At 48.3% G+C, this 15511-nt stretch overlaps 1 protein-coding gene across 3 annotated transcripts in view; it reads left to right on the forward strand.

The window, feature by feature from the left end:
* Positions 1-15511, forward strand: part of VMP1 (vacuole membrane protein 1) — a 109599-nt gene that overhangs the window by 38775 nt on the left and 55313 nt on the right. For all 3 annotated transcript variants that reach the window (XM_035140115.2, XM_035140116.2, XM_035140117.2), the window contains exon 7: positions 5487-5618. In XM_035140115.2, the coding sequence (XP_034996006.1) occupies positions 5487-5618 (132 nt within the window). The remainder of the gene's footprint in view (positions 1-5486; positions 5619-15511) is intronic.

The raw sequence follows: 15511 nt of genomic DNA on the forward strand, positions 1-15511 counted from the left end.
TATTAGCACATTATATCCCCCATAGAGCTGAAGGAGGAAGTGGGAAAGAGTGTCACTCTTCCAGCTTCCTCCATCGTCTTTTTGAAGGAGAAGAAGGGAAGTCACTTTTGCCACCTTGTGGTGATGACGGCAGTGAGTGACAGATTCACGGTTCCTGGATACCCAGTTGGCATCCCCTCGATTAGGGTTTCAGGGTGGCAGTTTTAAAAAAATGGTTTGATCTTACAGATCTTTTTGTCTGCCGCTTTGGAGGCAGTGAAACCCAAAAGACAAGTTAGCAATCTTTTAACTAGAATAATAAAAAAATAATTGACATTGGGGAGGCATAACACTATGCACCCCTCAGTCCTTCTACTTCATTCTGCTGCTGCTCTTTGCAGAAACAGATGTAATTTCCAAGTAAACTGGCTTTCGGTCAGGATGCTTGGGGTATGAGGAGGAAGCTGGCATGGGAAATAGATATACAAGGGCAGCCATTCCCGTGGACCATGGAGGAGGCTGCCCACTGCATCTCTGCGTGAGTCCATGCCGCATCCCAATCAGCCTCTGGGAACAAGCCATTTGCTGCTGTGTTTCTTCCCCGGGGAGTGACTGGACTGCACAGATTGCAGAGATGCAACAGAGATGCCTATCCTCCAGGGGCCAGGTGGGTTCCGGGGGGGGGGGGGTGGTCACTCTTTAAAAGTAAGAGTGAGAAGGGTTTTCAGTTTAAGGTGGGGAGAAGTTCAGTAAGCGCTCAGAAGTTTTGGGAACTGCTGTAATAGGGGGATCTGTTCTATGCGCTCATATGATCCCTGTGCTCCTCTGAGTTGTTTTGCAACTCTCGGCATGTGACCCAGCTAATTCAGGGAAAGTTCACTTCCAGTACGTGCAAGGCAATCTCTTCCCCCCCTTCAGTTAGCAACACAAAGCCCAAAGTGGCATGCTTGCTTTTTTTTCCCCAGCAGAGCAACATGGTTTTTATTTTTTATTTTTTTTGCCGTTTGCATCATCACCCCGAGAGAACTGAAAAACTTTCCCCCAAAACGGATTGTTTGGATGGGGAGGGAGTGGAAATAGCTGCCACTTGTTTTCAGGCTCATGCTTTGAATCGGCAGCAGCGAACTGGAAGATTACAGCATTGTCCACAGCGAACCCGTTTAACGGCTCCTTTTGTTCTCCCTTCAGGGCGGAATGAAAAGTTATTCTTCCCACTCGGGAACAGCTCTTTCCTCTCTCTGTGGGCACACACACTTCCCCGGGGTGTGGGGATGCGATGAGTCGGAAGGTGTGCAAGGGGGGGTTGTGGGGCGCAGGGCTGCAGGTTTTGATAGTAGCCCTCTGTAATTCGCATTGTCCAGATCTGTACTTAGAGAGAGGAGTTAAATAGAGGAAGCTGTCAGGGTGGTTTTTATCATTTGCTTTGCGCAGTTAAAGCTGCATGCCTGTCTGCTCAGTTGGAGTTTTCACGAGGGCTCACCCCACCCTGGCAACAGAGTATTATTCCATCTGCATCGGTTACTGATTTACAAACATTGGAAGCTGCCTCTATGTCTGTTCTAGGATTGGGAAACCTCAGGCCCTCCAAACCTCTCTCTTTGGCCCTCAGAACTCTCCCCAAGCCACAAGCCTCACTGGTTCCGCTTGACACCCCCAATGGTTAACCCCCCCCTAAATTTACATTAGTTGTCCCACCCACCTTTGATTCTGGTCCACCCACTCATGGCATGTGGCCCTCAGAAGGTTGAGCAGAAGGAAATGTGGCCCTCGGGCTGGAAAAAGGTTCCCTTCTCCTGATCTAGTGAAGAGTACACACATGCCTAGGCTAGTGTTGTTTACTCTGACTGGCAGAGGATGGCCATTTTTATTTTGGCGGAACAGGTCCAAACTACCATCATTTAGGCGCCTCTGAAGATATTGTTGCCCCATTGAGAAGGACGTTGCCCAATTTGGCACAATGGATCCAACCAGCGCCATTTTAGATGCCTCTCAAAATACGGTCCCCAAACCTGGCACGAGGTTTCCTGAGGCAGAAGGCAGCAGTCTTCGTCTACATTTGGACACCGGTCACTAATTAAACATTAGCTGCCCCCTCATAAAAACTGATTTGGGTTGTGTGTGTGTGTGTGTGTGCAGCCCCAAAACTCACGGATTACACTGCCCATTCAAACATCACAAATTTGGGGTGTTTCTTTGAATTTCCAGGCATTCCTAGGCACTTCATTATATATATAGGAGTAGTTTACTGCAGTTATATGGGCGGAATAATCCCCCCTTGTCAAAGTGGTGGGCCATTGTGTGTGTGTGTGTGTGTGTGTGTTTTCTCTTTTGTCACCTCCCTGGTGTGTAACCTGGCTGGCTGGCTTTGAGTCATTCTCAGCCAGCTTTCTCTAAGGTGGGGAGGTGGGGGCTTTCTGTGGTTCATCTGCTCCCTGCCTGTGGGTTGTGCGGCTGAACCTGAGAAGGTCTCCTTGAACAAATAGTGTTGCGTTTGGAGGCAGGTGGTGTTTTGCCCCTCCCTTGATCTCTTGATTCATTTAGATTGCGGGTATGTAATCTGCACTTCCCATAAGCATTTCTTGTGCAGAGCTTTCTTTAGAAATTCATTTAGGGCTGGTTCACACGTTGCCCAGTGATCGGGAAGGCACGTCAACACCTCTCGCTTCCTCATACAAAGGACGATAATGATGTTTGGCCTAAGGTCCAAATCCGGCCCTCCGGAACTTTCTATCTGGCCCTTGAAGCTCTCTTCAGCCGCCTGGCCCAGCCCCGCTTTGCAACCTGAGTTCTTTTTTGGCTGACCGGACTGTGCCTTTGAACTCTGGTAACGCCTCATGCTGGTCTGGATATAGCATAGGAAGGGATCTGTAAGAAACTTAACCAACTGAAATCCACATTCATTGCTCTGGATTCATTGCTCATTGCATACCCTCCAACACTTTGAAACCAGTATCCAAGACACCATCTTCCTAAATGCCATATTCTCATTGTTTTATTGCGAGAGGATGGTGGCCATTTTGGTTACCGTGATCTTGTGCGGTTTCATGCTGCAGTTTCCTCTCCACAAAAGCAGTTCCCCCCCCCCCCGGCTGCAGGGCCAAAATGGACGCCATTTTCTAGCGGTAAAAAATGGGGTGTCCCAGTTTTGGGGGGACACTTGTGGGGTATGTCATTTCTCTTTTGCTTCTTGCTCCACCCACTTTTAGCATGTGGCCCTTGGAAGATTGCCATGAATAGAAGGTGACTCTCCGGTTGAAACAAAATTCCCGTTTATGATATTCATCCCATATATATATATATGTAGAGAGAGAGAGAGACGAATAAATGAATCAAGGATTATATGGCTCAAGAGTGTACATGTTGACCACATTGCTTGCTATGTATATATTCTGATGAGGGGCCTACCTGTGCCCCCCTCACCCCCAAGAAACCCATTGCAGGATCATCAGCTACGGTAGTAGGCAATCTAGAACCATTCTCCTCGGCACGTATAGTGTCCAAAATCAACCCCCAACCCCTGTCCTGCAGGCCTGAGAGACAGATTGGAATATTGGACGTCCCACAAAACCTGCTCCCTTCCCTTCTGCCTGCAATGCAAATTATCTGCATCTGGATAATAATGGGAAAATTTAAAAAACAAACCACGAGAGCCTTGTGGGTGGGTGGGTGCTGTAATGTTTTCTGTGTGTTTTCCTTCCTTAACAGGACACAGGCCTTAGACTTAACTGCTAAGGTTTTAAAAAATTGAATTCTTTTTTGAAAATGTTTTTCTTTCAAACCAACCTGATGATATTTTGCTAAGAGTACACAAAGCAGCTGCGACTCTCTCTGTGTCCCCACCACCACCACCACCACCAGCAGCTGCCTGTGGGAGGGGAACAAAGGAGGCCAAACAACTATAGAGTTTTGCTTGAAAAGGAGCTCTATAAAAGCGTTTGTCACTCAGCAGCAGCTCCGAGCAGAGACATCTGCCTCTGTGGCCGAGGTGGACCCCTCCTCCCGCCAGCTGTCCGATTATTCTCCTCCCTACCTTCCCTGCCTTTCTGAGCCACTGCTTGAATCGGATCCAAGCTTCCTCTTCCGTTAACCTTTGATTAGCCAGATGGCCCGTTGCGGGGCTCTTGCGTGTGTGGAAACCCACCTCTCTCTCCCCCACACACACACACAAAGAGAGGGAGGGAGAGGGAGAGAGAGAGAGAGAGGTGTGTGCTTTTTAACTGCCAGGGTGAAGCAAGCAATCTGTTTGCTCTTGGGTGCTTTTGTCCCGAGAAAACAAAATACCTGCTTCTCCTTTGTGGCAGAACTTCTAAAAAGTCAGCCGTGGTTATTTCCTGTTAATGGCTGTGAGGACATAAAAGGTGGGGGGATGTAAAGTCTTGAGGGATTCTCCAGTTCATTGGATGGTGTGCTTCTGGTCTTCCTGTTGTTGTTGTTGTAATTGTTGTTGGACTACAACTCCCATCAGCCCCTGCCAGTTTGGCCAATGGTCAGAATGATGGGAGTTGTAGTTATAGGATCATGGAATTGTAGAGTTGGGAGGTGACCTCAACTAGCCTCCCATCCACACATCCCGCCAAACGGAGTGCTTGTCCTGTGTGCTTTTGTGCATGGAGAAAGTGGACAGAGATAAGTTTTCCTCCCTTCTGTCGTAACACTGGAACTCACGGGTCTCCAGTGAAGCTGAATGTTGGACCGGGAAAGGAAAAAGTCCACCACCCAGGGCATAGTTAACCTATGGAACTCAGTCCCGCAGGAGGCAGGGATGGCCACGAACTTGCACGGGTTTAAAAGACAACTGGACGAATTCATGGAGGATGAGGCTCTCAGTGGTTGCTAGCCGTGGTGGCTCTTGCTCTGCCTCCACGGTCAGGAAGACCAGCTGCTGGAAACCACAGGAGGGGAGAGGGCTCTTGCGCTCAGGTGCTGCTTGCAGGTTTGCCACAGTCACCTGGGGGGCCGATGTGAGAACAGGATGCTGGACTAGATGAACCATCAGGCTCATCTTTCGTTCTTATACTATTTTTTGTGTGTTGTATTTGATGGTGGAATAGAGAATGTGCAATGGCCCCGTCGTTTTGGGACTTTGGGGCAGAAGCCTAGGGTACCACTTAGCAGAATTCACAAGCCACCACCCCCCTTAAGACCATAGCTGCCAAGTTTTCCCTTTTCTCGCGAGGAAGCCTATTCAGCATAAGGGAAAATCCCTTAAAAAAGGGATAACTTGGCAGCTATGCTTAAGACAAGTATTGTTGTTGTTGTTGTTGTTAATATCCTGCCCATCTAAAGAGGGCCCCCCCATAAATCCATTAAGGCCAGAATCTAAAATGACTTAACTGCACCACTGAGGATGTGCTGGTATAGGAAGATACAGGGTTGGGTTCCCCATGAAATCTGCTGGATGGCATTGTACAAATTATGCCACCTTCCAGCATGAGAGGTGAATGAGAGAAATGCTCATTCCTTTGTCGCTGTTGTTTTCTCCCCCTCCTCCATTCCCCCCCGTCCAGGGTGCCGGCACAGCCATTGGGGAGCTGCCTCCATACTTCATGGCCAGAGCGGCCCGACTCTCTGGAGAGGAGCCTGACGATGAGGAGTATCAGGAATTTGAGGAGATGCTGGAACATGCTCAGACCGCACAGGTAGGGTCAGTGGCGGAGAGAAAGACAACCCAGGTTGCGTTTAAAGGTGAACCTGCCTAATTCACATGCGCCTGTAAACTTCTCTGACCTTTTCAGGGAAGCTGTCCAGCCAAGTGATGTTTGCAAGAATGCATATACTGGAGTAAAGGGTACATTTAAAAGGCATATGTTGGTAAAAATAACATACAAAACTGCATTGGGTTGGGGGAAATTGCTTTGCAAAAAGTTGCATTTTATTGGGCAGAATCGCAGACAAACGTGTCTGTTAGGATCAGTTTGTACTGAAGTGCTGGTGCATGTTCACGAGGGCTTTTTTAAAAAATTGAATAAATAAATAAATCACCAACTGATGTGTAAAACTTGATATTGGAAAAATGAGAAACCATGAAAGACCAAAGCAGGCAGTACACAAACAGGTAAAGGCACCCAAGAGCATCATTTTGCCACAGGCAAGGTGTTGCAACTGACTTAAGTCCTACTCGCAGTAGACCCACTGAAGTCATCGCTAACTAAAGCTGGATGCTGACTGTTAACTTCTTTGTATAAGGTGAGAAGAAGCATGGGGCCTGCACTCAAGCGTACAGTCTAGAAATGGCTGTCCTTAGGGAAGCTACTGTGGAACAAAGGTAGGCCAAGGCTGAGCAACTTGTGGCCCTCCAGGGGTTGTTGGACTCCCATCAGTCACAGCCAGCATGACCAATGGTCAGGGGATGAGGGGAGCAGGAGTCTAGCGACGTCTAGAAAGCCATAGGTTTCCCCCACCCCTGATCTTAGCGCCAGCATTTCCTGCCTCTTGCATGCGAGAGATGGAAGAATGCCTCTGTTTAGAAGACACATCCCCCCCTGAGAGAGGGAAACGCTGCTCCTTAGATCAGTGGTGAGGAACGAGATGCTGCTAGGCTCCAGTTCTCAGCAGCCCCAGCATAGCAAGCAGTCAGGGATGATGGGAGTTGTAGTCCAGCAACACCCAATCCCTGAGGTAGAGGAATGGAGGAAGAGTCATAGAATTGTAGAGTTGGAAGAGGAGGTGTTGCCATTGATTTAGCACAGGCACCCCCAAACCGGCCCTCCAGATGTTTTGGACTACAATTCCCATCATCCCTGACCACTGGTCCTCTTAGCTAGGGATCATGGGAGTTGTAGGCCAAAACATCTGGAGGGCCGCAGTTTGGGGATGCCTGATTTAGCAGGATGGGTCGAGATGGGACTGGAGTGAGGAGAGAGAGAGAGAAGGGTAATTTAATTTGCTTGTCTGGGTTGCTAGTGTAGAAATGTGTTCACAAGGTAACTTTGGAACAGACCAGGCCAATGTGCTTTTTAGGCCCGAATCACTGAAAAATGGTTACTCTCTCCCCTCCCACCTCCTTTGTTTACAATGGTGCATTAGTGGAATCAGAATGAGGCACAATGGGGCAGGAGAAAGAGCCTAGGAAGATTCATGCTGGCTGCAGGCAGCTGGGCCCAAACACAGGTTGGAAGGCCCCACCAGACCTTCACGGTCCTTAACTCTAAACCCTGTCCATCCTCGGGAAGTTCATGTTCTGCATACAGAAGGTCCTGATCTCAATCCCTCACATGTCCATTTAAAACAATCAAGTGCTTGGTGATGTGAAAAGGTCCTTATCTCCTTGGTAGTCAGGGAGAGCCGCTGCCATTCAGAGTAGACAACACAGGGCTGGGTGGACAAAATAGTCCAATGTGATATGAAGTCAGCCTGTTTTTCATGTGCCCCCCATGTCCCTGTGACTTTATAGCAGAAGTAGTTGCTGGATTCCCCTCATTCCTGACTGATGCCGGATGAGATCAGCCTTGAGTCTAATCCACTTTAAAAGGTAAAGGGACTCCTGACCATTAGGTCCAGTCGTGACCGACTCTGGGGTTGCGGCACTCATCTCGCGTTATTGGCCGAGGGAGCCGGTGTACAGCTTCCAGGTCATGTGGCCAGCATGACAAAGCCGCTTCTGGCGAACCAGAGCAGCACACAGAAACGCCGTTTACTTTCCCGCTTGGAGCAGTACCTATTTATCTACTTGCACTTTGACGTGCTTACGAACTGCTAGGTTGGCAGGAGCTGGGACCGAGCAACGGGAGCTCACCCCGTCGCAGGGATTTGAACCGCTGACCTTCTGATCGGCAAGCCCTAGGCTCTGTGGTTTAACCCACAGCGCCACCCGCGTCCCCTAATCCACTTAGGGCAGCAGTAAGTTACACACACAGTATCACAAGACATCGTAAGAACAGCAGAAGGGGGCCTGCTGGATCAGGCCAAAGGGGGCCTGTCTAGCCCATCATTCTCTTCTCACAGTGGCAGCAGCACTCCTCTCCCTGCTTGGCATTCAGAGACATGCTGTCTCTAACAATGGAGGGAAGATCACAGCCATCATGGTTGGTAGCCATACCGTAGATAGCCTTATCCTACGGGAATTTGTCTTTTAAGGCCATCCAGATTATTTGTACCCAACCAAGTTTTACCCAGAGTCAACCCTTTGAAATGGACAGATCTGAGTTAGCCACGTCCATCTCTGAGTAAGACTAATGTTGGATACAAACCATGCATTTATTTATTTGCTGAAAAGGATTGTTCCTTTGGCACCTCTGAGCAATGCTGCACCTACCTGGCTGCCTCGAGGGGCCTTGTGAACGAAAATGATCTTGGCACCCGCCTTGCGCTTGACGGGTCTGTTAGGCAACCAGCCCACATGCCTTAAGTCACCCATTCACTGAATAAGCTTTTGCTTATCTGCTCCGTTTTTTTATGCATACAAAAAGCTTGCAGCTCTTTCCTCGAGGCTGCAAAACGTAGCACGAAAAGCCACCCCAGAGTGACCGAGTAGCTTTTGGGCTTGCCAGTTACGCACGCAGCCGTTCCAGCTCTTCCTCCTGTTCCATTCGCCGCCCTCCCATCCCGTAAAATTAAAAAATATTTGGCAGTTGCCTTGTGCTACTATCAGTGGCCTGCTGTTTTGTTTACTTTCCCCAACCCTTTCTTTTTTCCCTCTCTCTCTCTCTCCCTTTAAAGAAATAACAAACTTAAGAGAGGGGTTAAGGCAACATAAACCTCAGAGAGCTTAAGGCAGGGCTGAGTGGTTAGGAATTATGGAGTGTCAGTTGTTACTAGGACCCAGGGCTGAGTTTTTCTTTTTCTTTTCTTTTCTTCCTTTGACTCCTCTGAACCTTTTGCTGGTTGTGGTTTGTCTGGCCCATCACATGATTTCTCAGCAAATTCCCCCTCCCCTCCATTTCCAGTAAACTGTTTGAGCAGGGATGAGTCAGGGTGAAACCAGTTTCCCTGTAACCACAGGACTTGTTTAAAGAATTTGTCAACGTGGACTCCAGAGGGCTGGGGTGGAGGGTGGGTGGGGGTGCATCTCTTTCATTTTATTTTTCGTGCTTAGGTTTGTCACTCTTGGGGTTAATGTTGCGTCACGAGTCTCCCACCCCGGGGCGGGCGACTTCCTGTCCAGGAGAGAACGAGATGATGGACTGAGCCTTTGCAAGGAGTTAAAAACGATGAACTCAGGAGTTCAATAGGACCATCATGGAGCACCCCCCCCCCAGCTCTCTAAGCATTTCTTAGAGCTCTTGTGGGAATTGGCTTCCCCCTCCATCTTTCCGCGGGGAGTTCCCCTTCTCCTCTTTGTTTCCTGCAACAGAAGGTACAAAGTGCGCTTGCCTCGCCCTTGCACCTTCGCTTTTGAGAACTTGGAAGGGTGCAGTAGGTGAACAGGCACAAAGGTATTTTATAATTGCCTATCAGCAGGTGTAGCTGAAGCAGACTTAGTTTTCTGGCTACCTTGTATTTTAATGAATTTGCTTTAAAAGAAAAAAGTTCCATTCATTAGATTTTTAGCAGTGTCAATAGCAAACCCCCGACATAGCTTATGATTTGTTAATTCATTGCATTCATGTCCAGCCTTTTTCCTCCAGGGAGCTCAGAGGCTGTCTGTACATGGTTTTCTCCTTCCTCATTTCGTCTCCCATAACTTCTGACGTCCCTAGAAGGCACTCGCTTCCTCTGAGACTGGGACCAAGGAGCTAGTTAGAATAGTCTTTTGCATATACTCAGTGAGATTTCCCCTTTCAAACTTCTGTTTTCTTTGCAGAGTTAAGGTTCCCATCCTGCGCTGCTTCGCAAACTGCCTTGGAAACTCCCTTGTGTTTCCAGAGTGGTTTGCTGTAGCTTTGTGTGTGTGTATCTGTATGCTGTTCAACAAAATACACATTCAGAGCCCACGAACCTAGTAACATGATTTTTTTCATCTTGGCTTGAGAACTTCCTTGTCTCTTACCCCCCCCCCCCCAATCCTGGCCGTTTCTCTTGCTCTACGTAATTCCTCCCTGTAGCCAAGCTTCTGTTTATTAGCTAGCATACGAGTCTGCTCCAGTTGGCTTCTGAATTCTGTTCTCTCCCTCTTTTCTTAAAAGGATCCTCCAGTTGCCAGACAAGGATGACTGTCGCTGCGACTTCTTTATTATCTCCCAGCAAATGGGCATGCTTAAAAATAGTTCATGAGCTGGTTTCACAAAAGAGAGAATTTGGGAAGACGATGGGAGGCTACCATGTTTGAGACAGAGGAAATGTTGATATTTTTCCCCCTTCTGTGCCTCCCCACCCTGAAAGGCAGGGGTTTGGATCCAACTCCAAAAGCCAGCCCTTGTCTGCCTCTTGGATCTTTCCCATCAGCCCTCTTTCCCACCCTCCTCCTCAAATCAGCTTCCTTCTTTTATTAATTGTTCTTTTGCATCTGGCCTGTATTTCCTCAATGGGTGGCCACCGCGAGATCTGTCTGTGTGTTGTACATTCCAGGACCTTGAGGCATTCGTTTTGCTAAGGCACGCAGGAGTGGATCTGTCTTAACCCTTTTCGCCCTTTGGGCCAAAGCTCTGCACGAGACAAGCAGGCCTAGCTCTTGCTCAGCGCCCCAGATTCAAAGCCCACTTGCCCTTTTTGACATGTTCAATCTTATTGGGGTGGGGTCTCATGCGCCTGCTTTTCATGTATCTAGTACCAACAACTCGAGGAGTTTTTGGTGTCTACTCCAGGGGTCAGCAAACTTTATCAGCAGGGGGCTGGTCCACTGTCCCTCGGACCTTGTTGGGGGCCAGACTATTTGATGAACGAATTTATATTACTCACAAATAACCCAGAGATGCATTTTAAATAAAAGCACACATTCTACTCATGTAAAAACACACTGACCATCCGCAGGCCGGGCCTTAGTTTGCCTACCCATGGTCTACTTCCAGTTTCCAAAACACCTTGCAGTTGGCCTTCTGAGTATCACCATCACCTTCCAGAAACGAGGCAAAACGATTTTTATTTCTGCAGGAGCATAGGGTCTAAGGATATACAGTGGTAGCTTGACTTATGAAGACGATCCGTTCTTAGGCCGTCTTCGTAAGTCAAAGTCTTCGGTTGCCAAAGCGCTGCTTCTGCGCATGCGTCGACCGCACAGAACGCACAGAATGCGCACGGCAAAAAGACTTCCGGGGTTGTCGACTTCGGAAGTCAAAACCTTCGGAAGTCAAATCGTTCGGTTGTCAAGGTACCACTGTATAATGTTGCTTTTGCTAGGGAAGAGTTTTGGCTTGCTGGTTCTTCCACCCCCTACATATTTGCCTCCTCCACCCCCTCACTGGTTAACTTAACACACTTCACTTTGAACCCACCTTGAGCTACTTGCTCTGTGAATCACTAGTATTGGAAAGTTGGCATAAAACACATCTTAAAGTCATTGTTTTAATAATTGACTCCTTCCCTCAAACTGAAGGATAGGATGTTGCGGGAGGTGACCTCCTAGGGGGCGGCTGACAAGGGAGGGGGGCTTGAAGACTTTGGGGAGTAGGAAGGTCAGTGCAGTGGCAGAATATAATGAATACAAGGCAGGGAAGAAAGAAGGTCCTGATTGAAATGTCTGGACTGTTGGCCACATCCACACCATACATTTAAAGCACTGTGATGCCACTTTAAACAGTTGTGGTTTCTCCCTGAAGAATCCCGGGAGCCGTAGTTTACAAAGGTTGCTGACTGGAGACCAGGCCAAGGGCCTTCTTGGTGGTGGCACCCACCCTGTGGAACACCCTCCCATCAAATGCCAGGGAGATAAGTAACTATGCAACCCTTAGAAGACATCTGAAGGCAGCCCTGTATAGGGAAGTTTTAATGTTTTATTATGTTTTTGTGTATGTTAGAAGCCGCCCAGAGTGGCTGGGGAAACCCAGTCAGATGGACAGGGTATAATAATAATAATAATAATAATAATAATAATAATAATAATAATAATAATAATAGCAGCTTTAAATGTATAGTGCAGAGGGGGCCTAAGTCAGAACAGGCCTGAAGTTGGAGAGCCATAGCCATGTGCTCAAGGTCTTAGGTTGGGGGGGGGGGAGAGAGAGAAAGAGAGAAATGCAGATGGCAATTAAAAGTTAAGAAAACCCATCATGTGCTCAGCAAGGATTTTCCACGTCATTCTTTTTTTTATGAATATAAAAAAAAAACACCAGCCCAACAAAGGTAACCTTACACCAGCCGGCCGTTTTATCTTTCCTTTCTCTTGCTCAAGACTGGTCAACAGGTGTGCGAGAGTTAACTGAACACGACCAGCTCGGGAACACTCCGTTCTTTTGCAGATTAGCCAAAGGAGTCTAGGAAGGAAGGGGGGAAGGGGGGGTTACACACTCATTACTCAGCAGTTCTGCCGACAGCCGTCTCGCCTGTTAACTCGTCACTTGCCTGTTTAAACTTGGGAGAGTTGGGTGGGGGAAACAGCTGCTAGGATCTAAATGCGACTCATCCCCAAAAAATAATAAATCAAGGTCACAGCCTCGCACCTCCTAAAATGGCCCTTTCAAAACGGAAAAAAAGGAGTGAAAATGTGAGTGGGGGTTGCTTCAAGAGCAAAATGAGAACTAGTTTAGGGTAGTGGCAACAGAGAGTTTTGAGTAGTTGAGCCTTGAAGTCCATGCTAGGAATCTCATGCTTCCCACTACTCTGGCCACTGCCCATGCCAACATTCAATAAGGCAATGGTGGTCCGATAAGGTTAGGAAAAGAGGAAGCTGCCTTAGACCTAGACTCAGATCAATAAGTCCACCTCACTTGGTATTTTTTAAACCTGTGTTTCTCAAACTTTTTAAACCAATGCCCCTTTTTAGCTAACACGGAAATCACACGCATCCCTTCCAAACCCTAATTATGTTTTTCGAATTTTCAAACGGATTGAAATTTTGTGACATTGAATTATATTGCACATATTTTTTGGAAACACTCAATCCCAGCCCCACCCAGTCAGTTGAGAAACACTGATTGGCCACAGCTCTCCAGGTTTGTAGACAGTGGTTATCTCCCAGCCCTGCCTGGGTCCTTCTGTCTGCAAAACAAGCTTCCTATCATAGCAGAGGTAGGGTTTAAATATTCAGATCTAATGGGACCTTTGTTGCCACATTGCACCAGATCTCGCCAGCTGCCTGTTACCTGGTGACGTTGCCTGCGTACTGACTGGGCGATGTGTTAAATGCAGTGGCGAGGATCTTAAAGAACCAGGTGGCCAACTCCTTCCACCCAGGGTGGCCTGAAGGTTGTACTTTCCAACCAGCAGCCTCTATTTGATACTGGGCGAGTAGAGCTCCCAAGAGCAATTCTTAGCAAGGAGGTGGTGGGATAGCCTCCTATCTCATTTCCAAGAATGAGAGCAGGAGTCTGTCCACATATGCCAGTCCTTGGGCATAGCCAAAGCCATGCAGGTTTTAAGCAGGGAGGGTGCACAGGACCTGAACCAGGGGGTGGCGGAGAGCTGGAAAATGTGGGGTGGGATAGTCACACCCACAGATGCAGCCCCGATAAAAAGGCTGGGTCCAGAAAACCCTTTTCCTCTCTCCTTTGCCCCATGCTTCCTTTCATTGTCTCTCGGTTTGGTCTGCGTGATTCATCATTTTTGTCAATCAAACTCTCTTTTTTTGACTCGCCTCGAGTGCCAGGCCTTGTGGCCCTGGGCGGGACGAGGCACCAGACATCAGTTGAGGGGGGAATAGGCATTGCTTGTTGGTTCCATCGTTTTTTGAGGAGTTGAGGGGAAGCTCCTTTTTGACTCTGGCCATCACTGCTGCAGTTGCTGCCATAGAAACATAGGAATCTGCCTAACTCATCTTTGGTCAGACTGTTCGCCCCTTTAGCTCAGTATTTGCCCGCACTGACTGGCAGCTGCTCTCCTGGGTTTCAAGCAGGGCTCTCTCCTTACTTGGTGATGCTGGGGATTGAACTTGGGACCTTCTGCACTCAAAGCAGGTGCTCTGCCATTGAGCCACAGTCCCTCCCCATCAGACACCCCCATCGGCTGCCTTTTTCTCCATCTCTAGTGCTTCCCTGGAAAGCCCCACCCCGCCTCACCCCACCCCAACATGCAGAGTTGAAATGATATTTCCACAGCCTTTCTTTCTTTCATACTCCCTACTTCTATTCTTGAATCTGTTTTGGTGGAACCGTTTCCAAAATAAAAAAGATCCAATGAGGGAGGAATCGTGCTTGGAAAATTTAATCAGACTTTTATTGCACCGCTTTATTCATACGTTGGGAATTGACATTTCTGTTTGAAATACTGTAACCCATTCATTATAATCCTCATTGCAATCTGAGAGCCAGTTTATACAATGGGGGCACAATGACACCCATAGCAGGGGATGGGAGCTGAGAACTATATTGGGTTGTTTCCCTGCCCTTAAAGGAAAGGGAACGAGATTGCAATCCTCTGTGGCCTTACTTGGGAGTAAGCCTCACTGAAATCTCCTACTTCTGGAGAAGGCGTGTATGTGACACAGCACACATACACATGAAACAGCCATAACCCAGCGTGTTGAAATAGCTCAGTCGGTAAAGCATTAGACCCCTAATCTCAGGGTCGTGAGTTCGAGCCCCGCGTGGGGCAAAAGATTCCTGCATCGCAGGGGGTTGGACTGGACGACCCTCTTAAATTCTATGATTCGAGACGATACCCAACTGCATTTCTCGCCATATGGATGGAGAGATTTAGATGGCTTTGAGTGGACAAATTCAGGGAGGAGAAGGCTATCCGCGGCCGCCAGCCTGCATTCTCCCTCCACTGCCTCTAAATGGCAGCTGCTGGGAATTGCAGGTGGGGAGAGCACTGTTGCGCTCAAGTCCTGCTTGCAGGCTTCTGACAAGCATCCAGGTGTCTATTGTGAGGACAGGATGCTGGACTAGATGGGCCACTGGCTCGATCCAGCGGGCTCTTCTTACATTCCTGTCCTAGAGCCATGTGATCCAGGTATTCGTGGGTAAAACCAGAAGATGCTTCTTCGGCTGGGTCAATCATGGAGCATCCTTTTATTATTTTCATTATTGCAATCATCACCATGCAGAGGGGTTCTTCTTGTTCTTTTAATGAAGCAACATGTTCTGTTTATAGACTTGGGCTGGGTGTGTTAACTCTGTGGGCAAAACATTTGCCAGCAGCTGCTGCCTTAGTTTCCCAATCTAGGCCCACATGAATGGGCTTGCCTTGAATGACAGGCCTGTTTGCACCCGGTCCAGGTGATATAGCTGGGGGGTGCGAAGGCAGACAGGAAGTCAAAAGCAAACCTTTAAAATGCTGCCACTGGAAAGTTGGGTGTTGTGCAGAGCATGTTGCATAAGGTATCAGGATCCAGTCCCTAGTATGGCTGCCGTGGAACTCCTGTCCGTACGGTTGGTTCACATCAGCTGGATTGGCTCGTCTTCCGTGAGCTGTGTGTGCCCCATATTGTCCCCCACCCACCTCAAGTTCCACTGCCGATTTCAAGAAAAGCACAGGTTGCAGGAGGGCAAAGCTCTCTCTTTGGCAGAAAGGGGGCATTGTTCAGTGGGAGACCTTCAGCTTTTTGTTCAGACGGTCCCCT

This window comes from Zootoca vivipara, chromosome 15, assembly GCF_963506605.1.
Source record: "Zootoca vivipara chromosome 15, rZooViv1.1, whole genome shotgun sequence".
NCBI classification, from domain to species: domain Eukaryota; kingdom Metazoa; phylum Chordata; class Lepidosauria; order Squamata; family Lacertidae; genus Zootoca; species Zootoca vivipara.